This window comes from Coturnix japonica, chromosome 6 (assembly GCF_054131305.1).
Source record: "Coturnix japonica strain WE chromosome 6, WE-NBRP24, whole genome shotgun sequence".
In the NCBI taxonomy this organism is placed as follows: domain Eukaryota; kingdom Metazoa; phylum Chordata; class Aves; order Galliformes; family Phasianidae; genus Coturnix; species Coturnix japonica.
Window position 1 is genome coordinate 5,703,394 of NC_140668.1, and position 15,039 is coordinate 5,718,432.

General features: G+C 41.6%; 1 protein-coding gene and 1 long non-coding RNA gene across 2 annotated transcripts in view; one reads left to right on the forward strand and one right to left on the reverse strand.

The window, feature by feature from the left end:
- The window catches only part of LOC146760309 (cytosolic carboxypeptidase 4-like), a 63,004-nt gene that overhangs the window by 21,091 nt on the left and 26,874 nt on the right, over positions 1 to 15,039 (reverse strand). The window contains exon 3 of the mRNA XM_085551481.1: positions 2,308 to 2,474. Within this exon, the coding sequence (XP_085407607.1) occupies positions 2,308 to 2,474 (167 nt within the window). The remainder of the gene's footprint in view (positions 1 to 2,307; positions 2,475 to 15,039) is intronic.
- On the forward strand, positions 3,341 to 6,410 carry LOC146760310 (uncharacterized). Its single transcript, XR_014947657.1, has 3 exons — positions 3,341 to 3,633; positions 3,804 to 3,895; positions 5,046 to 6,410. It is a non-coding gene; the product is annotated as an uncharacterized LOC146760310 (long non-coding RNA).

Genomic DNA, 15,039 nt, shown 5'->3' on the forward strand with positions numbered 1-15,039 from the left:
TCCCACAGTGTAACCATTTAGGTCGCTCCTGTGTAGCACCTGCAGGCCCCGAGTTCAACTCTGCTTTGGCAAAGGTACAAAAATAATTTGGGTTATTTCCATCCTCACAAGAGGAAAGCATAGAAAGTGTTCAAGTGTTTTTTGTGGTAACTACAGAAGACAACAGCACTGGTTCTAAGCTATAAACACTTCCTGCTCCTTAAACCATGAAAGACAGCTCTAGTCTTGGCAAAAGTAGACTATAATTACCATTGATGTAGTGACACACCACCAGTAAGCAGAAAGACTCTGCTGAGCTCCCTGTGCTACCTAAATGGAGAAAGACTGGATTTCATCTTTACAGAGTAAGATTAGACCGAGTGGAACCCCACACTGCAACCTCCAGTTCTGATGGATAATCAGTTTTTTATTTCATAGTCTATGCATTATTTTATTTCAAAGTCTGAGCTGGGGGAGAGGCCTGGATACAGCTGCTCTCCTGCCCATAGCAGTGTGCTCTCTTTATTCTGCATTCTTCCTTTGGTTGCTTTAGGCCTCTTATTCCCTCTAAAATCAAATTATGCAGTTCTCTTGGCGAGACTCAAAGAAACCCAGAAGCAAAATATTAATTTTCTGAATCAGAATCAATAAGCTGCACAATCCTTTTCAATGAATTATTTATCATAAAATAGAATACACTTACAAGCCAAGCCCCTTGGGCCCCACATCTCCCTTTTCCTGATCTTTTGCAAAAAGCTCCTGTAATATGGCAAATCTTTAGACAGGAGCAAACAATGTAATGTTTACTTGTACTACAAATGCCAACTAATTGCACCTAACCCATCAGAACTCCATAAATCTGCAATTCCACCCACTGGAGTGAAAATGAACAAGTAACCATCACACTGCCTTCAGCAGTGACATCCCATCCCCAGATGACACAGAACCTTGAAGGGACAGAGCGCTTTGCTTTTGACCACCACAAACAGATATGGAATGGCATGGGAGCTGTACAAGGTAAGGGATTTTTCTTTAATTCTTAACTTCTTTAAAAGTATTTGTCATTAGAGAGCTGCTATATTGGTAAAGGTTCATCGCCCACACAACATCAGGAAAAATGAAATGAATGCTCACTAACATGAAACCAACCAAAGAAAAAGGTAATGGAAAACCACACAAATGAGAGAAAGTGCTCATGGAGTTGGTATGACCAACTTATTTTCAGTGTCTGGGACAAGTCAGAGTTCAATATTTTCCTTCCCTGAAGTTACTTTCATGCAAAAACTCCTCCAGCTCTAATTCAGAATTGGAAAATCTGATTTATATCTCAAATTCATCCACCTGGCCAGGCTTCAGTAGCTCTCTCTAATGAGACACCAACGATTTCTCGGATGGCTGTCCCCAGTACTGAAACCATTTAGGATACATGTTAATTGCTTCATTTATGTGTTCATATGTACAAGTGAGCACAGCTATACAAAAGGAATGTCTCTATATTTTAGTTCTCTTTTTTTCATTGTTCCCCATAAACATTAAAAACCACGAACAAGCTTGTAAGAATGGTTTCAGGCATGAGGAACAGGTGGTGCGAATGTCAGTTAAGTATTCCTGCAGGGGGAAGACTGGAAGTTTGCTGTAAATTATGGGGGCATTTCTGCAACAGAAAAAATTGGCTTTTCATTGATGAAGCTGGAAGCACTCTTTGATAACAAACCCACTGGGAACTTCAAATCATATCACATCACTCAGTTATTTTTTCCTCCATTTGTCTTGGAAAAACAATATTGCAAGAGTAAGTGCTTGCATGTAGAACTAGGAATAGCATGGTTTAGAAAGAGCACATACATTTCTGCTTCATCACAGCTGAAGCATCCCATATTCTGACCTTTACCCAGGCCAAATTCCCCACATATGAGGCAACCTCACTTGCATACATCCCATTGAACACAGGAAGCTAAGAAATGAATTTTGCAATTAGGAAAAAACACCTCCCATATGGTTGTTTGGATAATGACTTCATCACACGCACCAAAAATCACAAACCTATGCTTCATATGTCTGTAGGATACAATGCTGTGAGGAAAAGAGGAATGACTGTGCGAATCCTTGCAGAATCAGGCATACTGTTTCTAAATCATACCATCAAAGTCCTTCACCTAGAGAACATCTTCCCTGTAGGAGATTGACTCCACAGAGGAGATCTGAGGTGGACAGAGTATCACCTGAAACTTCAGTTTCCTGTTGATGAATTCACTGAGACAGTGCCATCCATATGCTCAAGTAATATTTTGAGAGGAAAATGAAATTTGTAAGGAAACTGTCACTGACCTTTGTGCCCGGTCTGTTATTGTTATCTCTTCCTCCAGATCTAGGAGTAGCGCTGCCTGAGCCATCACCTTCTTGCTGCAGGGCAAGGATTTGAGGTGCAGAATGAGCAGAGCAAGGCAAAACTTGCTTCCCATCTCCTCCAGCTCTTGAGTTCCCAGCTGCAGGCCCTGGTGGAAAAAAGGAGGAAGTTTCATTGCTGAGTGTACAAAGCGCAGGTGTTGGGAGACTGTTTTTCAGAAGGACAGCTCTTAGTATTACAGTATCACCTCATTCAGGTTCCCATACAGTCAATCATGAATTCAATGATAGCATTTGTTCTACAGGATCTATTCTAAAATAGCTTCTATTTTACAGAGGCAACAGAGGCAAGTAGTGTAACTGCTCTGGTTACTTACACTGAAGTTGTCACTGTACAAATTAGACTCATACCCCAAGAGGATCTGACTAAATACACTCTTACAAATCATTAGGTCCCATCTTTTTTCTCTCTCTAGAAGCGTCATCTCCCTAAGCAATGGGAAACAAATAGGTTTTATGACTGTAAATACTGGACAGTGGCAGAGATTAGAGAAAAAACAGTGAAGAGGGGAAGGAGGGAACATCTTTAACAAGTTATGAATTGCTTTTTAAGAAAATCAATTACAAAGTAATTGCAAAATAACAAATAACTCTGAGGAATTTCTCAGTGTATTAAAAGCCTATGTCTCTAGTAGGGACGTGCAGGCAAAGAAATGCAAAAACAGGACTGGGATTATCAACATCACCTTTCCAAGAGGACTCCTTCAAGCTGTGGATCCTCACATGGAAGAGCCCTGACTTTGAATTGTCTGTGCATGCTTTTTCACTACTTAAAAAAATAAAGACCCAACAAAAAAGTAACACATCAAGGGCCTACATAGGAGTAATCCGGTGTAATTACTGGTAGTTTCTCACAAGCAGTGAGATGGCAAGAGACCAAAAAAAACCTCCAAAACCACAAAAGAGTCACCGAAAATAACCCAAAGAAACTGCAAAATCCCTCATCTTTGGCATTTAGTGATCACATCATGTGTTACTCCTTAATGCTATCACACCAGGGGTTGAATCAATTGCTGAACAATTGCAGCCTTTGTCAGTATCAGCCCCGTGTGCTTTTGAAGCACAAACCATTTCTGCAGCCAACCTTCTGACAAGAACTCCAATCCCATTTCCAAGACTGTTTCCTTAGCAACTGCCATAAGTCCGTGCTCACAGCCCTGGCACCAGCCACAAGCACAGTGTGTGCTCCACACCAGCATGGCCTGCTCTTGACCCTTCACTCGGTGTTTGTTACTGCACATCTTACAGGTAACAGAGCCCATATATTATATATATTATATATTATATATATATAATATACCAGTAACTGATAACAGGGGGCTGAGCTCCAGTCTCCTGTTTCTTAGTAGTTAGTTTTGTTTTGCCTTCTTTAATTTGTTTATGTTTCCTATGTAAGGTTGCACTTATAATTTCTCTAGGATCTTCTGCACAGCTGAGAGAAATTGGGAGCCAACAGCATGGAGGTGGATGGAAAAAAGAGGCTTCCCAAGTGACCATCTACAGCTCCCTTGTAATGCTTTTTTTTGGTTCATGTTTGTTAGAGGCCACAAAATGTCTTACAAGGCGAATGCCTTCACTTCAACTCCAGCAAGTCCAGCATGTACAAATAAAATCTAACATTAAAGCAGCCCTATCTGATAACAAACACATTTTCCTATAGTAACCACATTGAAATTCTGCTTGTTTTCTCAAACTATATGAATAAATATGAATAGGTAATTATAATAATGAATAATGAACAAATAATGCATTATTTTGAGCTTGTACATATACTGAGTGGTTGGACAGCTAGATAAGCAGAGGACGTGCCTAGAAGAGCACACAAACAATATGAGAAAACAGAGCCTCCCTGCCAGGCGTAGACAAAGGACTCTGGAGATCTGACTTCTGCTCTCAGAAAGTCTCTTAAATATCTTTAAAGCAGTCAGCAAATCTCTAACACCATTTCTTCTCCCATCCTAATCACTGCAAGCTTTGCTAAGTAAGAGCCAGGTGCAATGAACTATAGTAATTATTAATAATGGGAAGAAAATAGATGAAGAGGCTTAGAGGAACCAATGGTCATTAATACAAAACAACGAGGGCCTAGCAGCTCTACATAGATTCCTCACTTCCATTATTTTACTTCAGAAGACATTTTAGTGTGGCAGTTACAATTGGCAGGTGGAAATGGTGACATTTCTGAGCAAAAATAAGTCACTTCCACAGCAAAGGAATTATTCTCTCAGGGGTAAAAAATACAAGGAACATCTTGGGGCTTTCCCTGGGGTGTATCTTAGGGTCCTGTTTCCAGGATCCAGGCAGCACACTAAATACCTATCAATCCAGGAGATGCGAATAGTGACAGTGCTAAAACTCAGCCTGTGGGCTTACAATTCCCCAGGGTTTTATTCAGGATATGAAGAGGCCTTAGGAAACTATGAACAGAGAAATAATAATAATAAAAGTATAATACACCTGAGAAGCCTCAGACAGTAAGTGCTCATGCTCTGAAGTTAGCTGCTTTATGATGGACCCATATTGCTTCGAGAACAGACAGCTCGGGAATAACAGCTGGAAACCTCAGCTAGAACATTACAAGTTAACACATTTAATTCACTTCAAACACAGGCAGTCTTTTATTTTCCAACTCAGACAATGCTCTCCCTCTTCTTCCTCAGCTCTCAGCAGAGGCAGGAGCTGGAGCTGCATTGGTGACTACCATTAAAGTGAAGATGCTGACAGAACTGATGCATCAAACTAACAGCATTAATGATATCTGCCAGCAGTGCCAAGAGCTGGTGCTCTGGGTAGAAACCAGCCCCTCCTGCCTTGCTTGAAATTCTTGAAATTCTACAAGAGATAAAGAAAGAGAAGTGGTGAACTTTTGATTTTGGTTAAGAAGCTCCACAGCAGTCAAGCTGGATTGTTTCTACTCACAGTGACAATATATAACCCGTTTGCCACTACCATGCAGGAGGAAGCTGTTCTACCTGCCATCAGGTCCTCTGCAATGTCCTGAACTCTCAGAGACCCTATCTTTCCCCATCACAATCCTACATGGCTCCATCCTCCTCTGGAGGCATCTGTATGAGAAGCGGAGTGCAGTGCAGTCTTCCAAGCCAGCAAAATCTAAGCAAAGTCTGAATCAGAAAACTGTACCAGAAAGCTGCAGACAAGATCATCAGTCTTAATTAGTTTAGCCTCATGGATATGCTAACAAAGGTATTCTTCTTTGATGATCAGCTCATATCTTTGCATAGTTTCTGCTCTTCATAACATGAAAGTGCCAGTCTGGATCAGCATTGGCTCAATACACACATTGCTGCGCAATACAAATATGCCCACTGGTCCCCTGGGCCCCCTCATGCATGTCTTTTGAAGACATAATGTTAAAGGATAACAGGTTTATAGTTTCCTGGCTGTTATAAAGAATAATGGAACTAGACATTATTTGCTAATCTCTTCTCATTTTTTCATACCACAGCAGACAGTATGGTAAGAGACATCACCATGCTCTAATATCTGGATGTATCTGTATATATGATTTGGTGGGAAGAAACATTCCAGAGGAACTCAACATGGCTAATCAGATGAATTAAATGAACACAACCTATTAGCTCTTGGTCTAGTTAAACCAGTACATTTGTTCTCTGCCCAAACTGTTTTTATCATAACAGGGCAGTGAGGTGTTCATCTGCATCTCCTAAATGACACTGTGTCACAGTAATAGGAAACACGGAAGGAGGGGGAAAAATAAGAAAGCTATTCCGTGATTTATCATTTGGCCAAGATAATGGCAATAAAAATTCTCCTAATGAAAGTTGATGAAATTATACCGGAAAAAGAGTTCATTCGCATTCAGCACTGATGCATCAACTATATATTCACAACTAAATGCTTCCAACGTCTCTCAATTTACCTAAAAACACATCACAGGCTAAGAGACAATGTAATGGGAAAACTTCGTTATTCATTACTCATATGCTTTAAACAACCCCACAAGCCAAAGGCAGCGATAGTTTCATAACACAGATATTGTTGAAGGTGGAAGGATTCCAGAAGTTAAATTAGAATTTTCTCTCTCCACCAGGGTAACAAGAGCTGCAGTTAAACTGGAGTTGAAAGATATTAATAAACACAAGTAGACAACAGATTTCAGAGCCATCATTTTTCTCTTGCGTTCAGAGAAAAGGGATCTTTGGCACACAGTACGGTCACTTTTGGGCACTGTTCAATCCTTGAGGCAATATTTTTCCCTGCAAACTTACTTCCAGTCAACACATACACACACACATGCAGAGTATACTCTGCATCTCAACAGCTTTACACATGCACAATGGTTATGCCCTAAGGCTGGGTATAAATAAATTGGCAGTCTGGTTTCCCACTAATTCCATCAGTGAGCTCTCCATTGGAATACTAATAGAAACTACTTCGAGGCTGCACAGGACAAACCACACAGCTGAATGAAACATTTGGTGCCTGCAGATGAAATTTTAGCCTGGGCCAGCCCCAAAAGATAGTGTCCTTTAAACCCCTGTGAAAGAAAACATGCTGATGCACAATGGGGAACCAGCTATTGAGATGAGGACAGTAGGGAACAAGCCAGTTTTTCTCATGGCCCAGAGATCCCTAAGCAGTAGGTATGACATTCTAAACAGACAAAGTTTAGGGGATAGAAATTTGGGCCAAAAGATTTCAAAGGGATTAAGCAAGCAGAAAAAGGCTGAAGATGGAGAAAAAAAAATGGGTAGCTTGAATTTCTAGAAAGATGAGAGGGGTTGAGTTAAAGACAGAAGATAAAAGGACTGGAGAGATAAAAGGATGAGAAAGAGGGAGGGGTGGTTGAGGTCAGTGGATGCTGATGTGGAGGAATGATAACAAGAGGAAAACTAATGGAAACCTCAATCCCCATCTCACTGTTGGAGAGGTGTGCTTCGTTATGAATGCCCATCCTCGCTTTCCTCAGTACTTTGGCTACTAGGTGAGGAAACAAGGCCCAGCTTGCTGTCAACCCTCCCTGAAAATCTGCTGAATTTAGCTGATGCTCTGATTCAGCTGGGACTGAGCAAACTTCTTTGTTTCGTCACAAGATGGGTTATTGATTTGTCATTCAAACGGACTCTTTCCCTGGCTAAAGATGCTACAGGCTAGATTGTTCAAGGGATGGAGGAAAGCAGATCAGAGAGCAGAAAGAGGCCTGAAAGGCCTGTTTGTAAGAGAACTGAGGATTTAGCAAATGGTAAAACTGGTTGTCAAGTTCTACTTATTCAGATAGCATAGATAGCCAACCAAAGTAAGCATAAAGATGGGGATATATTCTCATCACCCTCCCCCAGAGACTGCACACTCACACAGAGCAGTAGTGGTTGGGTATGGAATGCTTCCATACTTGCTGGATGCTGGTGCACCTCTTTCGCATTGCTTCCTGAGATGGAAGGTAGTACATGGTACCAGAAGGTCCAGTTTTGCCAGATCACTTCTTGGGTATCACTGGGACCAATGCATACATTTATGTGGGGCATAACTGTGAAAAGTGGCTGAATCAGGAATAAAAGATGGACAAAAATAGAAAGCAAAACCAACGTAGATGAGCCATAAAGAAGGTCCAGAGGGCAAAGAACAAAAGTAGTGGGAATTGTCAGTATGTTTTTGTTGTTGTCATTGTTTGTTTGTCAGGAAAAACAACAACAACAACAAAACAGAAAATAAATAGAAAAAATAAGTGCTAATTCTTGAAAGAAAACAAATAGTGCTCCAGATAATTAACTCTCCTACTTGGCAGACAAGAAGAAGAAATGGGGAAACTGTTCAAGGTCATACAGTGATTCTGGGGCAGTGTAAGAAAAGAAAACTACTTTACACTGGTGACAACCAAGTGCTTTGTTCAAGAACATTTCTGTCTTTAATGCAGGTTCCAGTACTGGCAACAGGTTAACTGCTGTTACCCCATCTGACTGTGCCTTCAACATTCATCTGTAGTCTACCCACGGCTTTCTCTCACTCGTACACCTTCTGCTGTGTGAACTCTATGGAACCTGGAACAAGTCACAGCCAGGTTATAGCCTGAGGTGCCTGAAGATTAAATGTGAGGTGGAGCTCTAAGTACATCTGAGAGTCTGTGTCAAATGAATTAGCTCATAAAAGCAGTCTGGGAAAGCAAGAAGTTGAATTTTTGCAAGTCCTAAATTGGCAGTTTAATCCCTGGATCACTTTTCCTCCCTCTCTACTTCCACTTCTCTGCTTGTATGAATAACTTCAGCATACAGAAAAGTGAGCAGACTCCAGGCCCACCCAAGCATTTTCAGCTATGAGTTTAACTCATTTGGCCATATTTCACCGTGGGAGTTAAATAACTTCCTAATCCTGGCTGGTGATCACCACATGCTTGGCAACAAAAGGATTTCTGATGTTTATTCTGGCTAACGTAAATACAGATGCTATTCAGAAAGCGTCTAACCTGTTTTGAACATTCTTAGTACAGTATTTGTCTCCATAATGTCATTCACTATCAGGTTCTCCTGGTTAATTATGTGTTATATAAAGAACCAATTGTATCTTTTCATGAAATGCCCTCCATATTGTTCTATGTTACACAACACCTTGTTATTTTTCTGTGTGGCTTTAAAGCAGAGCAAGTATTTATAGTTACTGGGAAATTACAAAGTAGATTTTATTTTGAAATTCACTATACTATAATCTGCAATATAGAAAGCTTTGAAGCCTTTCCCTCTTACTCTGATAAAACATATGCCATTCTGCCCATCCCAGAGGTGATGAAAATATGTATTGACCAAAATGACACAGCAACACTAGTACGCTTTTCTTCCCCATACAAAATAAGACCCCATGATGGATCATGGTATCACTTTTGCACCAACATAATGATTTAGGCATTTAGAAAGAAGCCAGCACAGCATGACCCAGACATCACAGCATGCTCCAGCCTGATAGCTGTCTGCCCCACAGGATCTCTGGTGCTCTGTTCCCTTGCTAGCACATTACAGACACAAGCAGACCGGCAAAGCTGCATGTTGGCCTGATAGCAACGTTACATGGAGTGGAATTTAATGGGGTGGCGAGTTTGCTTCCTGCTATGCTGCCACCAAATATCCACATCACTGTGAAGCCTCTCCCCAGCACAGTGCTGAGTGTTACTGCTGAGCTCTCTGCACTCTTTCCCTTTCTCTCTCAATAGCTCAAGTATCACTAATACTCTCCCATATCGAATCTGCCTTCCAGGCCACTGTGTGCTTCCTCTAGCCCCCCCTTTCATTATCTCTTTTGCCTTACAAAGAAAATAACTCATAACAGACAAAGCAGTCCAAAGGAGGTACTACCATTCACGTCTATAGGGATATTATAGCATCTTCCAAGCCTACATTTTCTCACATACACAAGCATCTTACTCACTTTCTTCTTTATTGTTGCTGCTGCACATGGCACAGATATCTTTATTGAGCTGTCTTTCTAATCGCTACTTATGTTTTCCTGAACAGTCAGAGCTAATTCAGAACCCAACCATGTGTTTGAATGCTTTAAACTATTCCTTCAAACATGCTTTACCCCGCCACCGTCTGTATTTTATCTTCCATTCCCGTAACCACAGTCTTGCTGTCCTCCTTCCTACTGTATAATTCATATCAGCTGCAAACAGTAAATCTTAGCATTTTACTGTTCTCCTCATTTCTCAGTCATTAAAGAAATACAGACCAAAACAGAGTGGTAGCTGGAGTCACCTTACTATCCATTTCTTCCCACCCCAGTGATGATTAATACATCCCACCTATTTTTCCAGACTTTTAAGTAGATTTTCACTATACAAATGACCCTTTTGTGCCTCACCCCAAAACTCCAATCCCTTTGGGATTTCTTTTGGGTCAGGGAAACTCTCTTCTCCTTAGTTCTGACTTAACTAGGATGTCCACCAATGCTGCTCACTTAAATATGAGTCTTAACAAATGACAAACTTTGTATACTGCATCTCCCTTCACTCATGCCATCAAGGCAATTAACTCAGTCACTGTGCTTCCCTGCCCTTGTGTTTCTCGTAGGTTTTTTCTTTTTTTGGTGGTTCTCAACCTCTGGAGTAAATTTTAAAACATAAGGAATCAGAATGAGCACATTGTTTAGCATGTTTGAGATGTCTGCTATCTACCCCATTGGCCATTATTAATGATTTTACCAGTTTGAATCTTCAGTTCCTTTGTTCCCTTATAACTCTTACAGCAATAAAACCTGAGGTTTACCTGATTCTGTGTGTTGTAGCCTTGGTTGAATATAAAATAACACCGACAGATAACGTGCAGACATTGTCTTCCTGCATAAAACAGCCAGAGTGGTCCCACAGCATTCTGCTCTGTGCCTGTCCTGGCTGCCTACCAGCTCTGCCAACATGCCTGTGGCCCCAGGACAGCATAAATAGCTCCAGCATGCATCCAAATCTCAGCCTTCACAATTCCTTATTATTCCAGTCCTGAGGGTCCACTGTTTCCTTCCAGAGCCTTTTGATTATGCCTTGGAGCATGCTTCTTTTTTCCAGATCTAAGTCTGTTCTATACTAAATCCCTCATTTCCTCTGACTCCTGCTTCCATTGGCACCAGAGCAAAACTTCTACCCGATGGCAGTCCCCTTGCCTGGGCCACGCCACACGCCAGCTCCTGCAGTTAAATTGCCATGCACATATTCACAGATCAGCCCAAGACCTTCTCTTTGTTGGTCTCCTTAAACATTTACTTTAAACACGTCTTCATAAAGAGACTCATGAGTGAGAGGTAAGGGCACAGAGCCATCTGCAGCTCTGAGCCTTCCTTTCTCGTTTCTCAAATTTCACATATGTTGTATGGCTGTCCCCTTACACTGCACCTTTTCCCCTATATTATGAAGGATTCCTCATGTCAATTTTCTATCTTTTTTCATTTCACAAGTTCTCTTTGGTTATCTTCAGCCAGCTGCCAAAGCTGGTTTCCCCACCTAACACACTTCCAAGTGATCAGTGACAGTAAGCAACTACAATTCCAGAATTCATTGTATTAGCACTTCTAAAGCAACAAAGGAACCATTGATTTCCCAAGCCAAGGATACACAGGAAAGCACAAAAGGCATACGTGCCCAGTTCAGATCAGAGAGGAAAGAGACACACTGTTTGGTGAGGAATCCAGCCTGGTAACTGCTCCCTTTGAAGGTGAAGGATGGGAGTACAAAGAAGGGGCTTGTTGGCTGTGTTCTAATGGGTGTTAGCATAATTATTCTGATACAGGATGCTTCTTGCAGCTTGAATATGTCAGAAAGTTACCTTAACAGACGTATTTTACCAAAAGGCCCAGGGAGAAAGAATGATCTTTTTACAAGAAGGTTGGGTTAGGAGGGACATCCTGTGAAGGGTCTTGGGAATACAGACCACACAACCAGATGCCAGACATCAAGATAAGTTCCTCCAGGTGAAACAGTTGCCACCAGCTGCTAACCAGGATTTATAGGTCTGCGGAGTCCAAAGGCTCACTTTATTGCCAACCCAGATGTCCGCTGGTACAAGTAGTCTGATGGCTGATGGGGTTTTTTTAAACCACTCTTTTGGCTGAGAATACGATTAGTATCAAAAGAAAGGAACCAGCAAACAAAAACAACAGAGATCAAAACTGAATATTCTACATTATTACAGCAGATATGAGCCCCTGTTGCTTGCCCACAAGGAACCTACCAGCAGCATGAGCTCAGACGTTTGGACTTGTTTACCAAGGATGAGTGTCAATTAGACACAAACTTCTTCAAACCACCTATAAGCCTTTACTGCTCTTATAATCCCACCAGCAAAGGCTTACTTTAACTTCTCCACTTACTGTGCTTTTGGAAAGAAAGAGAAAAAGAAATCAGGTGTTTGAAGGCTGTAAGGAACAGACTGAAGAAAGGGAAACAAGATCAGAGAGACAGAAGTAGGGTGAAGGGGAGGCAACTATCTCTATCAAGTGGGATAACTGATGTGACTCACACAAAAGCAGCTTATATTTCCTCTTGTTCTGCAATGAATATTTCCACTTTGTCTTTTTCAGAGGAGACCAGCCAGAAGCAAATGCACAGCAGCTGAGTAATGCCTCAACCTCCAGAGCATCATGCAAAAAGAGAAAGACATGTAGGCCTCAGAAGAATAAACTAAGTTTCTCTGAGTCTTTGGAGACCTACTGACCGTTCACAGTGTGACGCAGGCAAACCTGTATTAACAGAGAAGATGCTGACTCCAGATTATAGGCTTTCAAGACTTCTTATCTTGCAGCTGTACTACCTGAGAAAATTTGCATAAGAACAAGCTGCCTCTTTCTTAGTAGTCTTTTTCAACCTGTTTTTATGATTTCCACTTAAAACGATAATCCTCTGTTTGTGACACTGCAATCATTTCTACTACAATCAAGTGTTCCATCCAGAAGGAGGATTACTGTCTCGGTTTGGGGAAGTAATATGGACCTCAGAAAGAACAAAGCAGCCAGTTTACAAGCAAATGACCTTGATAATAAAGAAAAAAAGAAAACAAGAGCGTGTATGATCAGATCTGCCTCTTCCAAGAGACATCTGATGCACTTCAGGCTCACAAGAACTGGTATTTCCTCAATATGTTCATACAATGGAGCTGGAAAAATTGGCAATGCCTACCTTCACTGTGCCAACCCAACATACACTCAGATTTTTCCTTAGACAACCTACCAACGTTTTAAATGTGAACACTGGAGACACGTATACAATAAACCTAGCACAGTACACAACGCCATGCATTTAGCACCATGTCTTCTGAGGAGGAGCATCGCCTCACATGGTGCTGAGTGTCAAACAACTGTTCTAAATCATTGCCACTGGCAGCTGCTCTGAAATCCAAAGAACAAACGGTTAAAATAAATGAAAGCAAAAGCCTTTTTCTTTCTCCCCCCAAGAAGATAATTTAGCATGACTTTCCACAGAAAAATTTGCATGGGATTACCCACAATACACTGCATTATGGTAATACTCGACAATCTCTGATGCATATTAGACTGGCAGTGTTAAAAATCTGTCAAAGGAAAAATAAACGATACGGGAAAATGATGATGTAAGACAGGACAGTAAACACTCTGCACTTGTGTAATCTGCCAAAATTCACTCCAAAATTGGCCTGGGAAAGAGAATGAGAGAGTATTGCGCACTCGGAACAGCTTTAGGGAACATTCCCAACTCAAGCAGAAAACAATACCTGACTGAGACACGGACGTAATCACAGAGGAGTGGAAAATACAACAGATCCGAATGAGGAGCTGAATAGGAAACACGGAGTGATTTTCTTCATTTCTTTGATTTCCCACTGGGCAGTAACCTGGAGGGAATCTTCCCTCTTGTTCATCCAAAGCAGGTTCGGTTCACTACCCTTCACTACACACGTTCACTCAGTCTGCCTTCTGCTCCTCTCCAAGCCCCTCTGTATCTTCTTCTGATGCTGCTGGTGATCCTTAATGGACTCTGCACAGTCTCTGTGTTCAAAAGTGTTTGTCCCAAAACAATGAGCCCCAGAGCTGTATTAGTCGCAGAATCCAAACTACCAGCACCTCCTGCCCTCAGCCATGGTTGGCTGCTCAGCCCTTCAATACACTTCACCCAGAGAACAGGGACGCTAAGGATTTCTTGCACCGACCTCGTACTTTCCTACATAAAAAAAGCTGCAGGAAAATAGTATCAAATGAACTGATTTTGCCAGTTCCATGCATCATGTTCCTAGTAATTCAAGTAATTGTCTATCACTCCTCAAATCCCTAAGAATCGTGGAATTATAGATTCTTAGCTTAGGTTGGAAGGGTCCTTAAAGATCACAGAGTTCCAACTGTCTGCCATGGGCTGGTTGCCCCCACCAGCTAAGGCTGCCCAGGACACTAAGACACATTCCCCCAGGACACTAAGGGGGAATGAGGCATAGGTTTGGCCAAGAGGTGGGAAAGAGAGAAGTAGCATTTTCCATGTGGGTTTATTCAGTAATTCTCTCACCACTAAGTTGCAGAAAATGGAAGGAAAAAAAAACACAACAACCAACAAACAAGCAAGGGATGAGGCCAAATTATATTGCTGAAGAGGAGTTATAGAGATTAGTGTAGTAATTAATCAAGACAACCATGTCAGCAAGGGTCTGACCTTTATTCCTGCCCTAGTAACAGCTTTGTCCCCGATGACTTTTGGCTTGCATGCTAAAGCGATTTAGATACATCCCTCAATTAATCGCAGGATATCCTCTGGGAGATAGGAGAGCAGTACTGCAAGCTGCCAACAGGGATGCTGAATCAGAGGAGGAGTGACCTAGTGAAGGGCACCTAGTGAAGGACATCAGCAGAGATGGGGAGGTAACCCACAGTTCTCTTTACCTCCTACACTTCACCCCTCACTGCTGGAAGCAAAATTGTTTGAAGCATCTAATTCGAGATCCTGCCATATTTTAAAAGATTAAGATTTCCAAAAAATAAGAAAAATAATAAGAGTGTCTTAAAATAACTTGCGTCTTTTTCTGTAAAGAAGCAACAGCACCACATCAAACTCACTCAGGCAGGATGACAGGCAGCTGCAGAGATCACGGCAGCAGTTGCTTCCCTCTTCTCTCTTTTCTTGTGAGATAAAGACCTTCTATCAGGCAGATGTGCTGCCAATCCCACACTCGTAGAGAGTGTGGA